The sequence below is a fragment of the Pelophylax lessonae genome (genome assembly GCF_965119305.1).
Source record: "Pelophylax lessonae genome assembly, chromosome: 9".
Taxonomy (NCBI): Eukaryota; Metazoa; Chordata; class Amphibia; order Anura; family Ranidae; genus Pelophylax; species Pelophylax lessonae.
Genome location: NC_138776.1, coordinates 18,593,241 through 18,610,517, shown reverse-complemented (window position 1 = coordinate 18,610,517; position 17,277 = coordinate 18,593,241). Strand labels below are relative to the sequence as shown.

General features: G+C 50.9%; 1 protein-coding gene across 4 annotated transcripts in view; it reads right to left on the bottom strand.

The window, feature by feature from the left end:
- The window catches only part of ZFYVE27 (zinc finger FYVE-type containing 27), a 145,503-nt gene that overhangs the window by 120,163 nt on the left and 8,063 nt on the right, over positions 1-17,277 (bottom strand). For 2 of the 4 annotated variants that reach the window (XM_082267479.1, XM_082267480.1), the window contains exons 1-3: positions 11,859-12,014; positions 11,551-11,757; positions 5,152-5,222 (exon numbers count right to left, since the gene is read on the bottom strand). In XM_082267479.1, the coding sequence (XP_082123605.1) occupies positions 5,152-5,222; positions 11,551-11,757; positions 11,859-11,896 (316 nt within the window). In that variant the 5' untranslated portion in view covers positions 11,897-12,014. Of the gene's footprint in view, positions 1-5,151; positions 5,223-11,550; positions 11,758-11,858; positions 12,015-17,277 lie in introns of those variants that run through there. The other 2 variants (XM_082267482.1, XM_082267481.1) reach the window with 2 other exon arrangements.

The window sequence follows — 17,277 nt, the reverse complement described above, 5'->3', positions numbered from 1 at the left end:
CAACTTGGATACCCTCATAGACCAGAGTTAGGGGCCACACTGCTCATCTATTATAGGTTGAGTCTCCCAATCTCTTCTATGTATTTTTGTAAATGCTCCAATATAGAGGCCCTGGTAAACTAGAGTTAGGGGCCACATTATAGGTGGAGTCTCCCAATCTCTTCTATGTATTGCTATATATGCGCCAACATCCTCATTGACCAGAGTTAGAAGCCACACTACACATCTATTATCGGTGGAGCCCCTGATATCTTCTATGATTTCCTTTATATACTCCAACCTGGAGGCTCTTAGACCAGAGTTAGGGCCACACTACACATCTTATATCGGTGGATTCTACCAATCTCGTCTATGTATTTTTTGTATATGCTCCAACATGGAAACCCTTATAACGCGAGTTAAGACCACATTACACATCTAGGTGGAGTCCTCTGATCTCTTCTATATATATTGTTATATATACTCCATCATGGAGGCTTTCTTAGATGTAGGGGCGCCACACTTTACATCTATTACAGGTGTGTAATAGATAGGACCAGGGCTTTTTTTTTTTTTTCTCAGAGAATAGGTGCAGGAACTCCCCCTTTCTGGGTCAATTCTGGTCTCTGCCCCTACCCACCCCTGAGCACTGTTTCTTGATTCAACCCCTCCGACTCTTAGTGCCGCCCCCTTACAGAATACAGAGCCAGGTATAATTTTGTGGTGCTAAGTAATTTGTATGGAATTTGGTAATGATAGCAAGAAAAGCAGTAAAATAGATCCCCTGCATCCACCAGCAATAGACCCTCCCCAGCAACTAAAGATCGCCCAGCAGCCAGCATCAACAGACCCCCTTCCTCAACAGCAAGTCCCATCCAGCAGCAATTGACTCCTCAGCATCATAAGCCCCCCTCCAGCAAACCAGCAACAATTGACCTCCCCAGAAACAACAAACAACAATGCAAAAATAGATCCCCTTCAGCAACAATAGATTCCCCCAGCAGCCATTATCAATAGACCCTCCAGCACTCCCAAGCACCCCTTGCCATTAAATACAGTACCATTCAGTACTGAAGGTGTCGGAACTGCGTTCCCCCGCGTTCCCGCTGAAAAAAAGCCCTGGATAGGACAAACGAGGGGGTAGCGGATCCATTCCTAGACCTTATAGAGTGAAGGATCAGCTTTACTCACACAGATCTCCAACATGCACCTCCTGCTGCCTTAGGCACTCTTTATTGGGAAGCACTGTGGCTTAGTGGTTAGCACACCTGCCTTGCAGCACTGGGGTCTTCGTATTGAAGATGTACCAGGACACTACCTGCATGGAGTTTGCATATTGGCCCAACAGCTGTATAAACCCAAAAATAAGGAGCAGGGCTTTATTATTTTTGAAGTGTATCTCTAGGCATAACTTTTTTTTTATTTTATTTAAAAGTAGAAGGGTTAGACCCTCTGCCATTGCACGTCCCACACCAGGTTGATGTTGCGTGCTCAGGAGATAAAAGAGAATTGGATACATTGTAAATAAGTCATCACTTTTCATTCCTCAGGGTTTTTTTCAAATACACACTCAAACCGGCTCTTCCCTGTACACCCCCCCTCCCCCCCCCGCAGCCTGCCATCAGTCACATAACTCTGCAGTAATCCCGGTACATTGCTGGCAGCATTCTCTCCCTAATCTCTGTACACAGCGGGCAGAGCAAACAATCCACACCCCATTCTATGAGCCGAGAACAAAGAATCCTTTACTGTTCGAAAGGTAAAGGGGGGGGCAAAAACCCAGCAAGATTACTGAAAAATAAATCCTTAAAGAAAACTATTCTTGAGAGGCACACGGAAGATGCGGTGGCTGCTGGAAATGCTCATTGACTGGCTGTCATTTGGACTCTGTGGCTTTGAGGTTGATTTACTAATGGAAAATAGACTGTGCAGTTGCTCCAGAGCTTAGTAAATGATGTAAAGCTTCACTATGCAAAGAATACCCAATCACGTGCAAGGAAAAAAAAAAAAAAAAAAAAACACACATATAGTTTGCACGATTGGATGATGGAAGTCAGAAGAGCTCACCCTCACTAAGCTCTGAAGCAACTGCACTTGCGGAATGCACAGTACTATGTACCCCTACCCATTCACATGGGGGGGGTGGGATCTGGAGGCCCCCCCCTTGTTAAAGGGAGCTTCCATATTCCGAAAAGCCCCCCCCCACCCGCAGTCGCCCCGACAACCACACCCCAGGGTTTTCGGGAAGAGGCCCTTGTCTCCATCAACATTGGGACAAGGTGCTTTGGGGTGGGGGGGGCGCGGAGCCCCCCTGCCCCAATGCACCCACGCCCCCCCCCCATGTTGAGGGCATGTAGCCTGGTATGCTTCAGGAGCCCCCACCTTTTCCTGACCCGCCAGATAAAGGTCTGGTATGGATTTTAGTGGGGACCCCACGTCGATTTTTTAAAACATTTAGGCATAGAGTTCCCCTTAAAATCTATACCAGACCTAAAGGGCCTGATATGGACTGGAGGGGGGCCCCATGCCATTTTTTTCTTTATTTTTTTTTTTACCAGCACTTTTTATTTTTCTTTTTATTCAGCTGTCAGCGGGAAACCCATTGACAGCTGATGACTCATCAGTTGTTAAGGACGTGGCAGCCGGCTTCCCGGCCCTGTTCCTTAACAATCAGCTTACACTGCACCCTGATTGGGCAAAGCTATGCCCAATCAGGGCACAGAATGCACGGTGCAGCGCTCTGCGCATTGCAGGGTGTTCCTGGGGGAGAACACCCTGCAAATTCGGGTGTTCGGCGAACGGCAAAATAGGCAAATGTTCGGCCCGAACTCATGCACGAGCCAAACCGTTCGCCCATCCAGTGCTGGATCATCACCATCTTGTGCTGGTGAGGCTGCGCTGATGAAGAGCCGGTGGGGCTGCGCTGATGAAGAGCCGGTGAGGCTGCGCTGATGAAGAGCCGGTGGGGCTGCGCTGATGAAGAGCCGGTGAGGCTGCGCCGATAAAGAGCCGGTGAGGCTGCGCCGATAAAGAGCCGGTGAGGCTGCGCCGATAAAGAGCCGGTGAGGCTGCGCCGATAAAGAGCCGGTGAGGCTGCGCCGATAAAGAGCCGGTGAGGCTGCGCCGATAAAGAGCCGGTGAGGCTGCGCCGATAAAGAGCCGGTGTGGCTGCGCCGATAAAGAGCCGGTGTGGCTGCGCCGATAAAGAGCCGGTGTGGCTGCGCCGATAAAGAGCCGGTGTGGCTGCGCCGATAAAGAGACGGTGTGGCTGCGCCGATAAAGAGACGGTGTGGCTGCGCCGATAAAGAGACGGTGTGGCTGCGCCGATAAAGAGACGGTGTGGCTGCGCCGATAAAGAGACGGTGTGGCTGCGCCGATAAAGAGACGGTGTGGCTGCGCCGATAAAGAGACGGTGTGGCTGCGCCGATAAAGAGACGGTGTGGCTGCGCCGATAAAGAGACGGTGTGGCTGCGCCGATAAAGAGACGGTGTGGCTGCGCCGATAAAGAGACGGTGTGGCTGCGCCGATAAAGAGACGGTGTGGCTGCGCCGATAAAGAGACGGTGTGGCTGCGCCGATAAAGAGACGGTGTGGCTGCGCCGATAAAGAGACGGTGTGGCTGCGCCGATAAAGAGACGGTGTGGCTGCGCCGATAAAGAGACGGTGTGGCTGCGCCGATAAAGAGACGGTGAGGCTGCGCCGATAAAGAGACGGTGAGGCTGCGCCGATAAAGAGACGGTGAGGCTGCGCCGATAAAGAGACGGTGAGGCTGCGCCGATAAAGAGACGGTGTGGCTGCGCCGATAAAGAGACGGTGTGGCTGCGCCGATAAAGAGACGGTGTGGCTGCGCCGATAAAGAGACGGTGTGGCTGCGCCGATAAAGAGACGGTGAGGCTGCGCCGATAAAGAGACGGTGAGGCTGCGATGAGGCTGCGCTGATGAGGAGCTGCCCTGATGGGCACTGGTGAGGCTGCACTGATAATCAGTGTAAATGATAAGCTGACAGGCTTGCAGGTTATCTGCTCTCTTTTCTGCCCACAGACACAGCGTGGGAGGAAAGGACTGCTGATAACCGTCAGGTCTCTTTACATCTGATCAGCTGTGATTGATCACATAGTAAAGGACCGCTGTAATTGGCCCTTTACCGAAGGACACAGCGGTCACAGAGCGCACCCCATGTGCACTGCAGGAGGCACGCAGGGCAGGGGGGGGGGGGGTGTTCTAGGAGGACCTCTGCTGACACTCTCCCAGAACTGGATGAATACGCTGTAGCTATCTCTTGGCTGTTGCGCAGTTGGCAAGTGGTTAAGGGGTATCTACAGTTTCGTGGGGGGAAAAATAAATTAGCAAATAAAAAAAAAAAATAATCTAGTGCTTACAATTGCTACACAAGTCATTATAATTAAAAATTATTAAAATACAATATGGCAATATAGAGGCGTCCTGTACAGTACACAGATGGTTTACAGAGCACCCCCAGGAATGCAATTCCCTGCTTGTGTGATTGGCTCACTGATTTTCCCAGAATTCTGAATTCTAAAAAAGTCATATTTGGGGCATCCCCTGCAACACAAATGTAAATTTTGGTGTGATACTAGCAAAGAGAAATCACATCTAAAAAGGGATGCAGACCCTGCCACTTTGATCAGAGCCCTGCAGGTGCAGCAGCTGATTGATAATTATAAAGTCACCCCCAATCACATTCACTCTGGACATGGACACGGAAAAACAAACCGCTATTTCTTCAGAATAACAAAGTAGGAATCTGCTAAAAAATTTGTTGCAATCCCTGCAATATACAGGGATCACCCAGAGGGGGAGATTTTTTTTTTCCTCAACAAAAGTGGAATTATTCTTCAAAGGAAACACTTTTTTTTCTTCCAGAAATCTTAGTCTATGGTTTAAAAAAAAAAAAAAAAAAAATAATAATAATAATTTAAATACCAACCAAAGAAAGCTCCATCTGCCTCCAGGAAAAAAAAAAAATCTAAAATTTGTTTAATTTGTTTGTCAAGTGCTTTAGGACAGATGAATTGTCAGTCAGACTATCGCAAAACTGAAACTGAAGAGTGGCCTGGACAGGAAGGGGTATTACTGGCTGGTACAGGAGGGGTTAATGTCCATATTTTAAGCACAATTTCATTTTAAGACACAAAGCAGGAAATCGGCTTACCTTCATTTAAAGTCAGCAGCAGAACATTGACTGTGAGGAATGTAAGCAGAGAGAGAATGGGGGTCTGCCACCTGTACATAGAAAAATACAGAGATTTCTATCAAAATAAGAGAAAAAAACCTGCAGAGTCAGGAAAACAGAGTACGAGATTCCATAGGATACTTTGTTTTATCGCTGTACAAGGCAAGGGATACAATGTTACTTTATACATGTAACCTTATCGGACCCCCCCCCCCCCATCGACTGCTGTATGTAGGTAATGTTCTTTCACTAAAGCAATACATCTTTTGTATTAGGTGAAAGGAGGAGAAAGGAGCAAAGAAGGAGGAAGGAGAAGAGAGAGAAAGGAGCAAAGGAGGAGAGGAGAGAAAGGAGCAAAGGAGGAGGAAGGAGAGGAGAGAAAGGAGCAAAGGAGGAGGAAGGAGAGGAGAGAAAGGAGCAAAGGAGGAGGAGGGGGAGGAGAGAAAGGAGCAAAGGAGGAGGAAGGAGCGGAGAGAAAGGAGCAAAGGAGGAGGAAGGAGCGGAGAGAAAGGAGCAAAGGAGGAGGAAGGAGAGGAGAGAAAGGAGCAAAGGAGGAGGAGGGGGAGGAGAGAAAGGAGCAAAGGAGGAGGAAGGAGAGGAGAGAAAGGAGCAAAGGAGGAGGAGGGGGAGGAGAGAAAGGAGCAAAGGAGGAGGAAGGAGCGGAGAGAAAGGAGCAAAGGAGGAGGAAGTAGAAGAGAGAAAGGAGCAAAAGGAGGAGGAAGTAGAAGAGAGAAAGGAGCAAAAGGAGGAGGAAGTAGAAGAGAGAAAGGAGCAAAAGGAGGAGGAAGGAGAAGAGAGAAAGGAGCAAAAGGAGGAGGAAGGAGAAGAGAGAAAGGAGCAAAAGGAGGAGGAAGGAGAAGAGAGAAAGGATCAAAGGAGGAGGAGAAGAGAGAAAGGAGCAAAGGAGGAGGAAGGAGAAGAGAGAAAGGAGCAAAGGAGGAGGAAGGAGAAGAGAGAAAGGAGCAAAGGAGGAGAAGAAGAGAGAAAGGAGCAAAGGAGGAGAAGAAGAGAGAAAGGAGCAAAGGAGGAGAAGAAGAGAGAAAGGAGCAAAGGAGGAGAAGAAGAGAGAAAGGAGCAAAGGAGGAGAAGAAGAGAGAAAGGAGCAAAGGAGGAGAAGAAGAGAGAAAGGAGCAAAGGAGGAGAAGAAGAGAGAAAGGAGCAAAGGAGGAGAAGAAGAGAGAAAGGAGCAAAGGAGGAGAAGAAGAGAGAAAGGAGCAAAGGAGGAGAAGAAGAGAGAAAGGAGCAAAGGAGGAGAAGAGAGAAAGGAGCAAAGGAGGAGAGGAGAGAAAGGAGCAAAGGAGGAGGAAGGAGAGGAGAGAAAGGAGCAAAGGAGGAGGAAGGAGAGGAGAGAAAGGAGCAAAGGAGGAGGAGGGGGAGGAGAGAAAGGAGCAAAGGAGGAGGAAGGAGCGGAGAGAAAGGAGCAAAGGAGGAGGAAGGAGCGGAGAGAAAGGAGCAAAGGAGGAGGAAGGAGAGGAGAGAAAGGAGCAAAGGAGGAGGAGGGGGAGGAGAGAAAGGAGCAAAGGAGGAGGAAGGAGAGGAGAGAAAGGAGCAAAGGAGGAGGAGGGGGAGGAGAGAAAGGAGCAAAGGAGGAGGAAGGAGCGGAGAGAAAGGAGCAAAGGAGGAGGAAGTAGAAGAGAGAAAGGAGCAAAAGGAGGAGGAAGTAGAAGAGAGAAAGGAGCAAAAGGAGGAGGAAGTAGAAGAGAGAAAGGAGCAAAAGGAGGAGGAAGGAGAAGAGAGAAAGGAGCAAAAGGAGGAGGAAGGAGAAGAGAGAAAGGAGCAAAAGGAGGAGGAAGGAGAAGAGAGAAAGGATCAAAGGAGGAGGAGAAGAGAGAAAGGAGCAAAGGAGGAGGAAGGAGAAGAGAGAAAGGAGCAAAGGAGGAGGAAGGAGAAGAGAGAAAGGAGCAAAGGAGGAGAAGAAGAGAGAAAGGAGCAAAGGAGGAGAAGAAGAGAGAAAGGAGCAAAGGAGGAGAAGAAGAGAGAAAGGAGCAAAGGAGGAGAAGAAGAGAGAAAGGAGCAAAGGAGGAGAAGAAGAGAGAAAGGAGCAAAGGAGGAGAAGAAGAGAGAAAGGAGCAAAGGAGGAGAAGAAGAGAGAAAGGAGCAAAGGAGGAGAAGAAGAGAGAAAGGAGCAAAGGAGGAGAAGAAGAGAGAAAGGAGCAAAGGAGGAGAAGAGAGAAAGGAGCAAAGGAGGAGAAGAGAGAAAGGAGCAAAGAAGGAGAAGAGAGAAAGGAGCAAAGGAGGAGGAAGGAGAAGAGAGAAAGGATCAAAAGGAGGAGGAGAAGAGAGAAAGGATCAAAGGAGGAGGAGAAGAGAGAAAGGATCAAAGGAGGAGGAGAAGAGAGAAAGGAGCAAAGGAGGAGAAGAAGAGAGAAAGGAGCAAAGGAGGAGAAGAGAGAAAGGAGCAAAGAAGGAGAAGAGAGAAAGGAGCAAAGAAGGAGAAGAGAGAAAGGAGCAAAGAAGGAGAAGAGAGAAAGGAGCAAAGGAGGAGAAGAGAGAAAGGAGCAAAGGAGGAGAAGAGAGAAAGGAGCAAAGGAGGAGAAGAGAGAAAGGAGCAAAGAAGGAGAAGAGAGAAAGGAGCAAAGAAGGAGAAGAGAGAAAGGAGCAAAGAAGGAGAAGAGAGAAAGGCTCTAAGGAGGAGAAGAAGAGAGAAAGGAGCAAAGAAGGAGAAGAGAGAAAGGCTCTAAGGAGGAGAAGAGAGAGCGGAGCGAAGGAGGGGGAAGAGAGAAATTGAGCTAAGGAGGAGAAGAGAGAAAGAAGGAGGAAGGAGAAGAGAGAAAGAAGGAGGAAGGAGAAGAGAGAAAGAAGGAGATGATCATTACTCTCATCATCATTTTTAATAACAACGACAACAATACTACATAATAAACTATTATTATACATTATTAAAACAATTATATCTGTACCTTTGCCTTTTAACCTCCTACCTGCCATGTAACATAATGCATGCAGCAGCAAAGAGTGAGATTTAAATGCCCACATGTCTCACATATCGCCCATCAAAGATTCTGGAAGCACACTCAAGATGACTGAGCTGTCATAGACAGCTCTTGCTCTCGTTATGACTGAGGACCAGCAACATGGACTCCCCCAATCATGAGATCACTGTGTGACAGCCAATCACAATGGTCATGTGATCGGGAAGTACATCCCAATTCTCCCCTCCAAAGTGTTAGGACTCCTTTAAAGGGACACTAGAGCTGGGCAGGAGGAAGGTAAACTTGGCTGTAAGTCTATTAGAATAATGGACAGTAGAGCTGACTGTAAAGTTGATGTTTATCTATCGGATCACAAAGATCACCCCCCCCCCCAGGAAATCCCAATCTTCTGAATTTATTAAAATTTGCTTCTATCTTGCTGAATACATCCCATACACCACACCAGAGGCTTTATCTGCACTCATCCTCTATTACCCCTCTCACTGTTACCCCTCTATTACCCCTCTCACTGTTACCCCTCAATTACCCCTCTCACTGCTACCCCTCCATTACCCCTCTCACTGTTACCCCTCTATTACCCCTCTCACTGTTACCCCTCTATTACCCCTCTCACTGTTACCCCTCTATTACCCCTCTCACTGTTACCCCTCTATTACCCCTCTCACTGTTGACAGTACAGTTACAAAATTCAATACATGAGGAATCAGAAGGCCCTGCTTGTTAGAGCTTCCAATCTGTTACCCCTCAAATACCCCACAATTACCCCTCTCACTGTTCCCCCTCAATTACCCCTCTCTGTTACCCCTTTGTTGCCCCTCTCACTGCTACCCCTCAATTACCCCTCTCACTGCTACCCCTCAATTACCCTTCTCTGTTACCCCTTTGTTGCCCCTCTCACTGTTACCCCTAAATTAATCATAACAGTTACCCCTCAATTACCCCTCTCACTGTTACCCCCCAATTACCCCTCTCCCTGTTACCCCTCTCACTGTTACCCCTCTATTACCCTTCTCACTGTTACCCCTCTATTACCCTTCTCAATGTTACCCCTCCATTACCCTTCTCATTGTTACCCCTCTATTACCCTTCTCACTGTTACCCCTCTATTACCTTTCTCACTGTTACCCCTCTATTACCCTTCTCACTGTTACCCCTCCATTACCCCTCTCACTGTTATCCCTCCATTACCCCTCTCACTGTTACCCCTCCATTACCCCTCTCACTGTTACCCCTCCATTACCCCTCTCACTGTTACCCCTCCATTACCCCTCTCACTGTTACCCCTCCATTACCCCTCTCACTGTTACCCCTCAATTACCCCTCTCACTGTTATCCCTCCATTACCCCTCTCACTGTTACCCCTCAATTACCCCTCTCACTGTTATCCCTCCATTACCCCTCTCACTGTTACCCATCCATTACCCTTCTCACTGTTACCCCTCCATTACCCTTCTCACTGTTACCCCTCCATTACCCTTCTCACTGTTACCCCTCCATTACCCTTCTCACTGTTACCCCTCCATTACCCCTCTCACTGTTATCCCTCCATTACCCCTCTCACTGTTATCCCTCCATTACCCCTCTCACTGTTATCCCTCCATTAACCCTCTCACTGCTATCCCTCCATTAACCCTCTCACTGTTACCCCTCCATTACCCCTCTCACTGTTACCCCTCCATTACCCCTCTCACTGTTATCCCTCCATTAACCCTCTCACTGCTATCCCTCCATTAACCCTCTCACTGTTACCCCTCCATTAACCCTCTCACTGTTACCCCTCCATTACCCCTCTCACTGTTACCCCTCCATTACCCCTCTCACTGTTACCCCTCAATTACCCCTCTCACTGTTACCCCTCAATTACCCCTCTCACTGTTACCCCTCAATTACCCCTCTCACTGTTACCCCTCAATTACCCCTCTCACTGTTACCCCTCAATTACCCCTCTCACTGTTACCCCTCAATTACCCCTCTCACTGTTACCCCTCAATTACCCCTCTCACTGCTACCCCTCAATTACCCCTCTCACTGCTACCCCTCAATTATCCCTCTCACTACTACCCCTCCATTACCCCTCTCACTGCTACCCCTCTATTACCCCTCTCACTGCTACCCCTCCATTACCCCTCTCACTGTTACCCTTCAATTACCCCTCTCACTGTTACCCCTCTCACTAATAATAATACTATTATTATACAGGATTTATATAGCTCCAACAGTTTGTGCAGCGCTTTACTACACGAGGGCAGACAGTACAGTTACACAATTCAATACAGGAGGAATCAGAGAGCCCTGCTTGTAAGAGCTTCCAATCTGTTACCCCTCAAGTACCCCTCTCACTGTTCCCCCTCTCACTGTTACCCCTAAATTAATCATAACAGTTACCCCTCAATTACCCCTCTCCCCGTTCCCCCTCTCACTGTTACCCCTCAATTAGGCATAACAGTTATGTGTTATGCCTTTCACTGTTACCCCTCAATTACACCTTTGTTGCCCCTCAATTAATTATAACAGTTATCCCTCAATTACCCCTCTCACTGTTACCATTAAGGTACTCAAAAAACTTACCCCTCTCACTGTTAACCCTCTATTACCCCTCTCACTGTTAACCCTCTATTACCCCTCTCACTGTTAACCCTCTATTACCCCTCTCACTGTTATTACTCCTCTGTTACCCCTCAATCACTCATAACAGTTACCCCTCAATTACTCCTCTCACTGTAACCCCTCTATTTCTCTTACTGTTACCCCTCCTTTGCCCCTTTCTGGTACCCCTCTATTACCCCCTGTGTTACCCTCCTCTAAGAAGGAAAGCATGGGGGGGGGGGGGGGTGTCACTTCCATCTGACAGGCGGCTTGTGATGTTTACACACAAACTACCCCCCTGCAGCTGCCAAGGTACGCTGTGAGGGTCAGTGAAAGGGACACGAAGTGGACGAACGCTTTAAATCCAATGAACGTTGTAATAACAAAAGTGAAACCCCACACAGTGTATATGAGAGAAGAAGCACTTCCTTGTTGTGTCTCCAGAGAGGAAGTGAAAGAGAATCTCCCCAATGGGACACCGCCAACAAAAAATAAATCCACAAATAAAGTGGGCGGGGTTGTAACCATTTCATTCTCCATCCAAAACTGTGGCTCAACCACCTGCTCTTACCTCCCCTCTCCCCTGCGCCGCACATCAGTTAGGCTTTAGAAATCCCCTCTTATCAGTGAATGATAGTGGAAGCTCCGGAAGGTAACGGTATAAGTGATACCATGCAGCACACACAGTACAGAGTGCAGGGAAGTGTACTGTATATAGTGCAGAGCCAACCTATGGACAAAACACGGTGGGAGGGCGGGAAGGGGGATGGTAAGAATAATTACCATTTCTGCCATCTGCTGTATTACTGGGAACACCTTGCTGAGAACAAAGTAACCCCAGTGCGGCGGGGCTCATTACCTGAGCAGGTAGCGGATGACGTCCCATGCGTCCCGTAGCGGCTCCACGTACAGTTCGATCCTCTTGTAGGCCACCACCAGGTTGAACAAGTCGAAGGCTTGCGTCTTGCCGGTACCTTGAGGGGATTCGGGGCGAGAGTCGCTCATGGTTGGGCTGCTGTCGAACCAGCCGGTGCCACCGGCGGCATCTTTCTCGGAGGTGTGCATGCTGCGGGGGAGAAGAGAAGATCTGATGATACAGAGGAGTGAAAACCTTCCACCCAACCACACACCTTCAAATCCATCGCAATCTCTCTATCCACTCTAAACCTCTTTCTGGATAAGCGTCTCACGAGCTTCCACAGCATGGTCCCGGGGCAGCGAGGACGGCGAATATCGCCGCCAGGAACGCAGGAAAAGTCCTAATCCCCGAGCCTACAGCAGAGAAGTGCTCAAAGGTCAGACGAGGAGTGACAGGAGCCGCGTGGAGGTGCAGAAGATAAACAGGTTGTCCCTGCGAGCTATGAGCTATGAGTTATGAATGGGGCGGAACGTTCTCTGTGTGTGACGGGACCCACCGCCCATCCCATAAAAGTCTGACAACTGTCATCATACCCAACACTCTCTATACACCTCCCTCTACAACTAGGGGGCAACATATAGGTACCAGAGAGGGGTAACAGAGGGGCAGCATTCAGGGGTAAGAGCAGGGCAAAGGATAACAGAGGGGCAACATATACAAAGGCAACATACATGGGCAACAGAGAGAAGGGCAGCATATACAAGGGCAACAAAGAGGGGGGCAACAGATAACAGAGGGGCAACATATACAAAGGCAACAGAGAGGGGTAACATACATGGGCAACAGATACGAGCAACAGAGAGGCGGGCAACAGAGAGAAAGGCAACATATACAAGGGCAACAAAGAGGGGTAACATACATGGGCAACAGATACGAGCAACAGAGGGGGGGGCAACAGAGAGAAGGGCAACATATACAAGGGCAACAAAGAGGGGGGCAACAGATAACAGAGGGGCAACATATACAAAGGCAACAGAGAGGGGTAACATACATGGGCAACAGATACGAGCAACAGAGAGGCGGGCAACAGAGAGAAAGGCAACATATACAAGGGCAACAAAGAGGGGTAACATACATGGGCAACAGATACGAGCAACAGAGGGGGGGGGCAACATATACAAGGGCAACATATACAAGGGCAACATATACAAGGGCAACATATACAAGGGCAACATATACAAGGGCAACATATACAAGGGCAACATATACAAGGGCAACATATACAAGGGCAACATATACAAGGGCAACATATACAAGGGCAACATATACAAGGGCAACATATACAAGGGCAACATATACAAGGGCAACATATACAAGGGCAACATATACAAGGGCAACATATACAAGGGCAACAAAAAGGGGTAACATACATGGGCAACAGATATGAGCAACAGAGAGAAAGGCAACATATACAGGGGTAACATACATGGGCAACAGATACGAGCAACAGAGAGGGGGGGGGGGGGCAACAGAGAGAAGGGCAACATATACAAGGGCAACAAAGAGGGGTAACATACATGGGCAACTGATAACAGAGGGGCAATATATATATATACAAGGGCAACAGAAAGGGGTAACATACATGGGCAACAGATACGAGCAACAGAGAGAGGGGGGGCCAACAGAAAACAGAGGGGCAATATATACATGGGCAACAGATGCAGGTAACAATGAGGCACCAGATATAAACAGAGAGGGGGGCAACAGATACAGAGAGAGGGGTAACAGATAACAGAGGGGCAACATATACAAGGGCAAGAGATGGGTAACATACATGGGCAACAGATACGAGCAACAGAGAATAGCAACAGATAACGGGGGGGCAATATATACAAGGGCAACAGAGAGGGGTAACATACATGGGCAACAGATACAGGTAACAGGGGGGCAACAGATATGAGCAACAGAGAGAGGGGCAACAGAGAGGGGGGGGCAACCGATACCAAAGGGGCAACATATACAAGGGCAACAGAAACAGGAAACAGAGAGGCAACAGATACGAGCAACAGATAGAGGGGCAACAGATAGAGGCAACAGAGAGGGAGATGCAACATGCAGGGGCAACAGATAACAGAGGGGCAACAGATACAGGCAACATAGAGAGGGGCAACATGCAGAGGCAAGAGATAACAGAGAGGCAAGAGATAGCAGAGGGGCAACAGAGAGGGGGGCAACAGATACAGGTAACAGAGGGGCAACAAAGAAGAGGGAAACAAACACAGGCAACAGAGGGGGACAACATGCATGGGCAAGAGCTAACAGAGGGGCAACAGAGAGAGAGGGGCAACCAATACAGCTAACAGAGGGGCAAAAGAGAGGGAGGCAACATGCAGGGCCAAGAGATACCAGAGGGGCAACAGAGAGGAGAGCAAAATACAGGGGCTACAGAGAGGGGGGCCAACATACAGATGCTACAGAGAAGGGAGCCAACATACAGGCGCAACAGATATGAGCAACATACAGGGGCAAAAGAGACAGTAGCAACAGACAAGGGGGCCACAGAGAGTGGTAACATATACAGGTAACAGAAAGGCAACAGAGAACGAGAGGGCGACAGAGAGGGGTAACATATACAGTTAACAGAGGGGCAACAGATAGGGAGCAATAGATACAGGAAACAGGGGGGGGGGCAGAGAGGGGAGGTTGGACAACAGATACAGGTAACAGGAGCAACGGGGCGGAGTAACATACAGGGGCAACATACAGGTGCAACAGAGGGGGAGGATAGAGGGGCAGGATACAAGGTTTGTGGCACATGGGTTCAAAGCAACAACTACTTCTTCTGTTTTATTAATAACATTCCCTGACTTCCAATCCTCCATTCAGTCTTGTGTCTGACCCCTGGCCTCCCTTCAGTCCTCTGTCTGACCCCTGGCCTCCCTTCAGTCCTCTGTCTGACCCCTGGCCTCCCTTCAGTCCTCTGTCTGACCCCTGGCCTCCCTTCAGTCCTCTGTCTGACCCCTGGCCTCCCTTCAGTCCTCTGTCTGACCCCTGGCCTCCCTTCAGTCCTCTGTCTGACCCCTGGCCTCCCTTCAGTCCTCTGTCTGACCCCTGGCCTCCCTTCAGTCCTCTGTCTGACCCCTGGCCTCCCTTCAGTCCTCTGTCTGACCCCTGGCCTCCCTTCAGTCCTCTGTCTGACCCCTGGCCTCCCTTCAGTCCTCTGTCTGACCCCTGGCCTCCCTTCAGTCCTCTGTCTGACCCCTGGCCTCCCTTCAGTCCTCTGTCTGACCCCTGGCCTCCCTTCAGTCCTCTGTCTGACCCCTGGCCTCCCTTCAGTCCTCTGTCTGACCCCTGGCCTCCCTTCAGTCCTCTGTCTGACCCCTGGCCTCCCTTCAGTCTTCTGTCTGACCCCTGGCCTCCCTTTTAGTCTTCTGTCTGACCCCTGCCCTCCCTTCAGTCCTCTGTCTGACCCCTGCCCTCCCTTCAGTCCTCTGTCTGACCCCTGCCCTCCCTTCAGTCCTCTGTCTGACCCCTGCCCTCCCTTCAGTCCTCTGTCTGACCCCTGCCCTCCCTTCAGTCCTCTGTCTGACCCCTGGCCTCCCTATAGTCCTCTGTCTGACCCCTGGCCTCCCTTCAGTCCTCTGTCTGACCCCTGGCCTCCCTTCAGTCCTCTGTCTGACCCCTGGCCTCCCTTCAGTCCTCTGTCTGACCCCTGGCCTCCCTTCAGTCCTCTGTCTGACCCCTGGCCTCCCTTCAGTCCTCTGTCTGACCCCTGGCCTCCCTTCAGTCCTCTGTCTGACCCCTGCCCTCCCTTCAGTCCTCTGTCTGACCCCTGCCCTCCCTTCAGTCCTCTGTCTGACCCCTGGCCTCCCTTCAGTTTTCTGTCTGACCCCTGGCCTCCCTTCAGTCTTCTGTCTGACCCCTGGCCTCCCTTCAGTCCTCTGTCTGACCCCTGCCCTCCCTTCAGTCCTCTGTCTGACCCCTGGCCTCCCTTCAGTCTTCTGTCTGACCCCCCTTCAGTCTTCTGTCTGACCCCTGGCCTCCCTTCAGTCTTCTGTCTGACCCCTGCCCTCCCTTCAGTCCTCTGTCTGACCCCTGGCCTCCCTTCAGTCCTCTGTCTGACCCCTGGCCTCCCTTCAGTCCTCTGTCTGACCCCTGGCCTCCCTTCAGTCCTCTGTCTGACCCCTGGCCTCCCTTCAGTCCTCTGTCTGACCCCTGGCCTCCCTTCAGTCCTCTGTCTGACCCCTGGCCTCCCTTCAGTCCTCTGTCTGACCCCTGGCCTCCCTTCAGTCCTCTGTCTGACCCCTGGCCTCCCTTCAGTCCTCTGTCTGACCCCTGGCCTCCCTTCAGTCCTCTGTCTGACCCCTGGCCTCCCTTCAGTCCTCTGTCTGACCCCTGGCCTCCCTTCAGTCCTCTGTCTGACCCCTGGCCTCCCTTCAGTCCTCTGTCTGACCCCTGGCCTCCCTTCAGTCCTCTGTCTGACCCCTGGCCTCCCTTCAGTCCTCTGTCTGACCCCTGGCCTCCCTTCAGTCCTCTGTCTGACCCCTGGCCTCCCTTCAGTCCTCTGTCTGACCCCTGGCCTCCCTTCAGTCCTCTGTCTGACCCCTGGCCTCCCTTCAGTCCTCTGTCTGACCCCTGGCCTCCCTTCAGTCCTCTGTCTGACCCCTGGCCTCCCTTCAGTCCTCTGTCTGACCCCTGGCCTCCCTTCAGTCTTCTGTCTGACCCCTGGCCTCCCTTTTAGTCTTCTGTCTGACCCCTGCCCTCCCTTCAGTCCTCTGTCTGACCCCTGCCCTCCCTTCAGTCCTCTGTCTGACCCCTGCCCTCCCTTCAGTCCTCTGTCTGACCCCTGCCCTCCCTTCAGTCCTCTGTCTGACCCCTGCCCTCCCTTCAGTCCTCTGTCTGACCCCTGGCCTCCCTATAGTCCTCTGTCTGACCCCTGGCCTCCCTTCAGTCCTCTGTCTGACCCCTGGCCTCCCTTCAGTCCTCTGTCTGACCCCTGGCCTCCCTTCAGTCCTCTGTCTGACCCCTGGCCTCCCTTCAGTCCTCTGTCTGACCCCTGGCCTCCCTTCAGTCCTCTGTCTGACCCCTGGCCTCCCTTCAGTCCTCTGTCTGACCCCTGGCCTCCCTTCAGTCCTCTGTCTGACCCCTGCCCTCCCTTCAGTCCTCTGTCTGACCCCTGCCCTCCCTTCAGTCCTCTGTCTGACCCCTGGCCTCCCTTCAGTTTTCTGTCTGACCCCTGGCCTCCCTTCAGTCTTCTGTCTGACCCCTGGCCTCCCTTCAGTCCTCTGTCTGACCCCTGCCCTCCCTTCAGTCCTCTGTCTGACCCCTGGCCTCCCTTCAGTCTTCTGTCTGACCCCCCTTCAGTCTTCTGTCTGACCCCTGGCCTCCCTTCAGTCTTCTGTCTGACCCCTGCCCTCCCTTCAGTCCTCTGTCTGACCCCTGCCCTCCCTTCAGTCCTCTGTCTGACCCCTGCCCTCCCTTCAGTCCTCTGTCTGACCCCTGGCCTCCCTTCAGTCCTCTGTCTGACCCCTGGCGTCCCTTCAGTCCTCTGTCTGACCCCTGGCGTCCCTTCAGTCCTCTGTCTGACCCCTGGCCTCCCTTCAGTCCTCTGTCTGACCCCTGGCCTCCCTTCAGTCCTCTGTCTGACCCCTGGCCTCCCTTCAGTCCTCTGTCTGACCCCTGGCCTCCCTTCAGTCCTCTGTCTGACCCCTGGCCTCCCTTCAGTCC